The sequence below is a fragment of the Melanotaenia boesemani genome, chromosome 3, assembly GCF_017639745.1.
Source record: "Melanotaenia boesemani isolate fMelBoe1 chromosome 3, fMelBoe1.pri, whole genome shotgun sequence".
NCBI classification, from domain to species: domain Eukaryota; kingdom Metazoa; phylum Chordata; class Actinopteri; order Atheriniformes; family Melanotaeniidae; genus Melanotaenia; species Melanotaenia boesemani.
Window position 1 is genome coordinate 11,093,775 of NC_055684.1, and position 8,643 is coordinate 11,102,417.

Sequence of the window (8,643 nt, forward strand, 5' to 3'; positions counted from 1 at the left end):
GAGCTTAGATTTCTGCTAGTGTGCCAATAAAAACGTCAATTTTTATTTGTACTGTTTCATAAATCATCCACAAACTATAGCAGAAAAACTTTGTCGAAATCAGGGAGAGTCATTCAGATTTCCATCTGCCAGTGTTATTAGACTCTGCCCTGCTCTCTAAACTCCCTCATCCTCCTGAAAATATATTTAATAAAGTGTGAAATAGAAAATGGCAGAGCAGTGAGGGAGCAGTCAGCCTGAAGTAATAGAATTTCAGTGTTCGTATAAAACCTCCTTCATCCTCAGCCTGCTGACTGTGGACTCACTAATCTTCCTCTTTTTCTAGCATTGACACAAAAAGTTCTGTTTTTACGTCAGAGGATATTACGTTGACTGGTTGTCATGTCCTGGAAGTGTGCACTAACAATAAAAAAAGAATTTTTTCAAGTAGTAATGATTAATGTTTACCATGTAAAAAAACTTTTAAAGTTCAACCTCAGAAAAGACTTTAAATCTTCTGGTTAAAGACATCCCTTTTTTAACAGTCTCTCATTGGAAAGCTAATACTATTGGAAAAGAATATAAATGCTGTTAAATCTTTATTTGCATTTAAGTCTTTATGCTATTTAAAGGTGTTACTGTCACATCCAGCAATTTGTTATCTAAATAAATATAGATCCACATTAAAGATCCACAATAAAGTAGATCCACATTCATTCTTTTGGCTTTTGTTTAATGACACACCATAATCTGTCATGTTGCTGTTCATCTAAGGTTGTATTTACAAGACTTAAGTGAGGACTGGATGGCATTTTGATATGTAAAACTTAGAGAAGTCCATAACCCATAAGAGCCCGACGTGACACATTTGTCACATACAGTTTCTGAGACATTTTGTTTCAATTTATGGTATAAACTTTGCTTAAAATCCTGTTGAACACAATCTGATACTTGTCTTCTGTCCCCTAATAGATACTGAGAAGCAGAAAACCACATTATAATATTTTTAAACTATCACATGGTAATAAATTGTAGATATCTCCTCCCAAAAAATGTTAATGTTTTTGTTTCATTTTGTCAAAGGCCCAAATAGAGACCTCACATTTAAAAAAACTGGACTTTTCTTATAATTTCTTTCATGGGTCGGGCCTTTATGGGTTAATTATTTACATGACTGTACTGCCGAAGAAGTAATATGTTTATGTCTGTGCTCAGACTCTTGTCCAAGAGCAGTTAGTTAAATTTAATTTCAATAATTGTATTATTTATGCATCTGAAATAAAAATAAATATCCTTCTCTAGTCTGGAAGATTATTCAGTTTGAAACTTGTCTTAATGTCACAAAATCTGGTGATAAAAACACTATATATATATATCCTTTTATATATATGAAAGTGCTGAATCTACCTAACTCATTTCAGGTGATAAGTACTGGGTGTTTAAGGAGGTCACAGCCGAGCCTGGTTACCCTCAGAACTTGGTGCAGCTGGGAAGCTTTCTCCCAAAAGACGGCATCGACACGGCGCTACGCTGGGAGCCTGTTGGGAAAACCTACTTCTTCAAAGGAGATAAATATTGGCGTTACAACGAGGAGAAACGCACAGCCGACCCAGGATACCCCAAACCCATCACTGTGTGGAAGGGAATCCCTGAGGCTCCACAGGGAGCCTTCATCAGCAGGGAGGGATGTGAGTGGCAGCAGATTAATTGTTTTCACTCTGTGCCTTATGAAACAAATAATCTGACCAGATTTATAGCTTTGAGTGCCTCTGCTAGTCTCAACTGTAGTGACGAAGGCTTTTCAGATTCTTTAGGGGAACAAAGTCCTCACTTTAGAACTGCTTACACTTTGAGTAAACACAAGCTGGAGTATTTGGGGAGGGATATTGTGCCTCTTTACAAGTTTGTTTGGTACAGTCAGGTCTTCAAGATAAGGAAATACATTTAATTTCTGATAAATTAATACTTTACTGCAGGGAAGATGTCTAATTTTATTAGTTTACTTCTTCAGTTTTAAGGACAATCAAACAGAATTATATCAGCAGAACAAGGAGAAGGAAGCGTAAGGGTCTGAACGTACCTCTGCTAATTCTTTTGATATTTTATTTATTTTATTATTTTCTAAAATGGTTTGACATAACTTTGAGATGAGTACAGAACATATTCATTTGAATTTCTCACTTGGATTAAAATTAAACTAAATGTTTTAATTGATTTAGATCCAATATTTGTAGATCCAATTAAATTCCTTATTTTCCTAAATCAGACCCTGTGGGTCTGTTTATCAGTGGGTTTGATCCCAGTTTAACGTCATTATGGCAAAGTCAGCAGTTTATGGAATCGCTTTTCAGTAAATGGCTCGTTTTTCTTCTGACCACATCCAGTGGAGCCAACCTGATGGAGTAAACATTATTTAAGCAAAAAGGTGCTAACAAGGTAACGTTCAAACTGGTGTGGCTCTAAGCTTGTTGCTAACATAGATGCTAACATTAGCTTTCCTAGTACAGTGACTAACCTCTCCAGGTGTGTTTTAAAGTGGATGTGGTGGATCCAACGTCCTGGGTTTTTATACCACAAACATTTTACTTTGCTGCTCTTATGTTTGTCCCTTTAATATCCAAAAGTTACAACTGTGCTACAGCAAAAGATGTGTTCACCAGTGCTGTAGCACAGTTTGATTAATTGCGGATGTGGACATGTCTGTACTGGTGTGACATCATGTCAGTGTTACTTCTGGGGAAATTCCAGCACACAACACACACAGCAGACAGGAGATCAGACAAAGAGAAAATCATGAAAAACAAACCATTAAAAATACAAGATTGTTTGTTTATGAGTGTCAAATTACAAGTCCAAGTTGAGTCTGAAGTCACTGGAAATGCGACTTAAGTAAAACTCAAGTCAGAGTCCTAGACTCAAGTCCTCATCTCTGCATACAGCCCATGCAGTGGTGAAGATATACTTAATTTATGTTGGGAAAGTAACTTTGGATAGGTGGCAGACAAATTAGGCCTCGTGAACTAGGACTACACATCTGTCCCAACAGAAATGATTTCTATTGGAGTGCATAAACTGACTCACAAACACACACAAACATGAAAATAAGGTGTTCTGGCTTTTACCCATTAAGCCATCAGTTACCTGTGGAGCACATTAGAAATGTTGGTGAACATGTGTCATCCATAATATTTAACTGTGCATTGCACCAGCATCGCTGTTGGAGTGTAAGAGTCTTAGGTGTGAAACTCAGTTGAGCCTGTATAAGAATGAAGCCAATCTGCTTGTATTCATTTACTTCAAAGAAATCCCAAGAAAAACACTTTTTTGCTCAGACTGAGACATTTTCCTGCCATCCTCTGAATGATCATCATGTTCAGCTCCTGCTTTCAGGGAGACACTGAAGGATTTCAGATCAGTTTACATAAAACTAAAACTGAATCAGATCTCCATGTCATTTTCTGACCTTCAACACTTCTTATCAAAGCTCTCCATCCATTCATCCATCAATGTCGTCTCTTTCTGACAAATGACAGACAAAAGTCTGATGTTGGGTGTTTTGCGAGCTGAAGTCAGATTAGTGCTTTTTAATGAATGGATATAAAAATCAGACGAAGCCTCAGCAGTTGTGCAGCAGATATTCAAATCTGTGTGGAGAGAGAAATCTGCCTTTCATCACCTCTGATCGTTGAACAGTGACCCAGCGACCTGGCATCTTCCTCTAGGGGAGCCGTGAACGCCAGAGACGGATCTCTGTGTTGCATGGTGACAGGGCGCCACGGTCGATCGGGCGCCATGTCGCACTGCTGATGAGAAAGTGGCCTGCAGGGACTTTGAAGACAGCAGATAAATGTGTGAGACTCTGTTTTATTTGCGCTGTTTGGAGGTGATGGGGCAAACAAGAAAAACAGCCACCACAAAAATTTCCTTGTTGTTGTTGTTGAGCTGCTGCAGTCATGTAAAACTAGGATCAGGCTGTCGGATACCTTACTTATTGGCCCAAACACATAACAGAACAGATGCTGGTCACTGACCAGTACTACGATGTTCTCTGTTGCCACCTGGGTAACATAATCATGAAAACAGGGTAAAATGTGGAATGGTAAAACTCTGAATCATGGACAAGTGTCCATGTGCAATTGGTTATCCTATGGTAACACCTAGATAAACAATGCACGTGCACCTTTTTTGTTTTTTTTTTTTTTGTTTTTTTTTTCCTCCAGACTAACTGAACCTTAAGGACATATCCATTATCCATTACTCCATCCATTATCAATATCAGTTTATACCTCCACATCATCATCTTAATCAACATTACTGTCATAATCAATGTCATCAATTTCAATATCACCAACATCATAATCATCAATATTAAGATGATTATGATCATTTTCATTGCCATAATAATCATCAAATTTATCACCAACATCATCATCAATATCAACATTTGTCCAGTATAACCAGCAGGAGAGGCAGCGAGTTATCTAGCATGTTGCTCTATGACGCGTCATACGTCACCTTCTCTCTTTGTTTCACTGGGCGGTCATTTGCTTTCACACCGTCAGAGAAACTTCTGGAAAACTACTGCTATTTTAAAGCAAACCAGAGTTAATTTCTTTGGTCCAAACCAAAATGCAAATGTATGTTCACACTGCTTCAGATGAACTGTAGTGTCTCTGGAAGCAGACCAGGATTTGTTTAAAGCAGACCAAACAGCCCCACTGTGAATGCAACCTTAAAGTCAGACTAATATGCCCAGATAAAGTGGTTGGGTGTTACTTCTTCATGTGTACATTTTTTTTGGACTCAAGTTGGCTTCAGAACTCCAGCTTCTGTCCTGAACTTTGACCCAGAAATGACAAAAGTAGTTAATGTTAATTTACAAAGATGCACAAAGCTGTAAAATATCTAAATTCTCCATTCACCACAGTCTGCTCTGGCAAACCCTGTTGGTGTCACATGGATCCTTGTTTCTCCATTTCTGATTCAGGAAAAGGAAAGAAAGAATAAATCCTGCTGCTTTTACAGTAGAACTGTAAATTCACAACTTTTACATGTTTGTTGGTAAATGTGATGTTGCCGCTTTATTAAAGGGCTGAAAACATATACCATGATTGTAATTAAGGAATTTAAACCAGCCGATAACTAATACCAATATTAACTAATGTGCACACATCTCTCTGTGTGGCTGATAAATGTGTGTGTTTGTTTACAGGTCCATTGGCCTCCCAGTTACAGCATCTATCTCTCAGGCATTACATAATATTGCCTTTCAATAAAAACAACCACTGCTGGGACCAAACTAATGTTGCTGCCTCTAACAGTTGCATCACAGAGGAAAAGTTATTGCCTTTAATGAGATCCTGCACCACAGGGTATTACGAGGGCTGAGAACAAGCTAAATATGGAGGTTTCTCCTTTTGTCCATGTCATGCACTGAAGCGTTTGGAGAAAACGAAGGGGTTCCCTGGTGGCTGTAGTGAGAGATTAAAACATAAAAAAAGATTATGCTACAGATGTTTTTATGTTGGTTTATTTAAAGTGAACACAGATCACTTTGTACTGTTTGTCCAGTTTATGCAAATAATAATATTAATTATATAATAATTAACTATAATATTAGATTCCTAATTAAAAGGTACAGACTTTCATGAAATCTGCGGAGAAGTTAACTATGAGCTGAATTTTGATGCCCAAACGTCACACAAGTCTCAGATGGTAAGACTTACATAAGTAGTTCAAAATAGTAAAAATATTAAAAACAACAGAGATCCTAGCACATTTATAGATTCTGATTTTAACTGTGAATTTTATGTAATCTGTTATGAAAGCTGTTATGAAGACAGAATTGAAGCATTAAGGTATTTTTGATGTGCCTCATCAATGGATTCAGGCCTGTTAGGACCTTGGCCTGTGATATTTGCCTTTAACACAAAAGATTTGACAGCTAAGAAGTTAGGTGCAATGTTCTGTCTATTGATAATAAAGTTATTATACCTGCAGAAAATTTGGCTTTGTAATGGTTCCTTGAGGTTATGAAAGCCTTAAAATTGAGAGATTAAAATTCAACAAAAGATTCAACTGAAATGAATGAAAATGAAAATTCAGCGGGAAGAAAAACTGGATCACATATGGCCCAGTTTCAATCTCATTATCTCTTCAGGTGGACCAACTTCCAGCAGTCAAACCTGACCTTTACTATAAATTTCTGGGATCAGGTCATCATACGAAGCATATACTTTATTATATGCATCATATGTAATGAATGAATGAAATGAAAAATAATAGCCACTTTATTAGAGCCACCTTGCTAATACTGGGTCGACCACCTTTTTTTCTTCAGAACTGCCTTAGTTCTTGGTGGTTGAAACTGATTACAGTGTTTTTTGACACTTATTATATTAATACAGTCATTGTCAAATAGGCTGAAAAATGACTAAACTATGAAACCATTCTTAACAAAAATGGATAGAAATTTTAATTGTGTAGTTGCAAAGGTTAATGTACACAATTTATAAATCAAAAGCCCAGTATTTATTCCGGTTATATGTAATTCTCTGCAGTTATAAGAGATACAATCAGTTGTTAGAATCAGTTTGCTTCCTTTGGAATTTATGTAGGGGTGGGTGTAGAAAATGTTTTGAGTCTAGGGGGTCATGGGGATCTAGATAGGGGTACTAACCAGGAAACAAGGGGCAAATGTAAATGGGGTCTTAATAATGTAGTTAATCAATTAATTGATTTTAAGTTTAGATTTTAAGAAATAATTAAGTGATTATTAAAACTAAAGTGGTCATCTAATATAAAAAGTAAAGTAAAATTTGCAAAAAGACTATTTTTTCATTAACAGTCGTTTACTTAGGATGATTCTGCGTTTTATGTCTTTGATCAGTGTTGCACAAAGATAAGAAAAATTTGCTTTGAGCCAAATCAGCATCAGTTTTTCTTCAGCATTTTTTAACTGTTGAAATTTTCACAGTCGCCACATCTGGTGGGTTTTCTATGACTGATGTCCTCTTTGTAGGGCTAGGACATGGGGTGTAGGCAGTTGATTGATTGAAGTGTCTATTTCAAATATAAAAGACGGAATAAGTAAAAAAGAGAAAAATAAGAAAAGAAAACATTTAAGACATACAAATATAATTTTGAAAAGTAGTGAGTAGTATAACTTGTAAACTCCCTCCCCATCTCCTTTAATAATAAAAAATCAACAATAATAAGCTACCTGGCAAAATGATGATGAAGTTTAAAGGTCAGTTTAAAGGTCAGGTCAGTTGGGGCTGTCACACTGAGGGCAAGGACTAGTCATTTCTTTCTTTAGAAGTAAACCTAATTACTAACTTTTTTGGGACCCTTTAATATTTGCCTACTTTGCCAAACCTTTTTTTTTCAGCATCAACTGAGATTAAAATCTAATTAATTTCTCCTCTTTTCTTCATTCAACCCACATTTGTTTTCCCCCACCTCAAACACCTATGTCTCCCTCTCACCTTTCCCTACTCAGACTACACCTACTTCTACAAGGGAAAGGATTACTGGAAGTTTGACAACCAGAAGCTCACAGTGGAACCCGGATACCCCAAGTCCATTTTGCGCGACTGGATGGGCTGTGACCAGTCAGACATGGAGCGCTCTGGCGGTAACCGTGGGGATCGCCAGCTGCCCCCAGATGATGTAGACATCATGGTGACCATCAATGACGTCCCCACGACAGTTAATGCCATTGCCGTGGTGATACCCTGCATCCTGTCGCTGTGCATCCTGGTACTGGTGTACACCATCTTCCAGTTTAAAAACAAAGGAGTCCAACAGAACACCATGATGCAGCACTACTACAAATACCCGGTGCAAGAGTGGGTATGACAAGCACCCCATTTTAAGGTTGGAGCTGTGGTCATTTGTAGTTGTGCACATTTGTAAGCTAGCTAATGTTGGCAAATGGTCAACAATGTTAGATAAAGACAAAGCTGAACTATGGAAACTGTGCCAGCTAGTGAGGGCACACACTAAAAAAGTTCTTTGAGAGTAGATTTAGACTTTGGCTAAAAGTGTTTGTGTCATGACACACTTCAATGTTTCAGGACCTTTAAAGGAAAACATGACTGACAGAAAGCTCTGAGGCCTAAAAACAGATTGGTCCACTTCTTCGCAGCAGACTTAAATGTAAATGATGGATATGAACTACATCTGGGACCTACAATACACCATCACCTTCTCAGTGAAAATCAAAAAAGAGAAAAGAAAAAGGATTTGGGCTAAAGGAATATGCTCCTTTAAGCCAGACACCTCCAAGCTTGTTCTGATAACAACATGTAAACATGAACTACTTTAGTTATCAAGCTAGAAGAAATTCAGTGGGGAAAAAAGACAGTTTAACACTAAACTTGAAAATAAAATATAGGTAGAAAGGCCATAACAAAAAGAAAAACAAGGATCTCTCTGTAGATCAAAGAATTCTGTTTATTTTGAGCTGTACTGGGATATAAAACAAAGAGGACCTTTTTCTCTCTTTTTCACCACTCAACAAAACACACACTCATCACCATCCATTTTGTCAAGTTAAAACTTCTTTCAGCTAATCTCACAAAAACAAATATTGATTTGCACAACCTGTACTGATTGGCTTTTAGAGATACTGAGCAGTGAGTCATCAGCGTACAGTAACAT

General features: G+C 37.2%; 1 protein-coding gene across 1 annotated transcript in view; it reads left to right on the forward strand.

The window, feature by feature from the left end:
• Positions 1 to 8,280, forward strand: part of mmp24 (matrix metallopeptidase 24) — a 78,421-nt gene extending 70,141 nt beyond the window's left edge. The window contains exons 9-10 of the mRNA XM_041979381.1: positions 1,401 to 1,667; positions 7,481 to 8,280. Coding sequence (XP_041835315.1) covers positions 1,401 to 1,667; positions 7,481 to 7,839 — 626 coding nt within the window. The 3' untranslated portion in view covers positions 7,840 to 8,280. The remainder of the gene's footprint in view (positions 1 to 1,400; positions 1,668 to 7,480) is intronic.
• Positions 8,281 to 8,643: the final 363 nt, after the last annotated feature.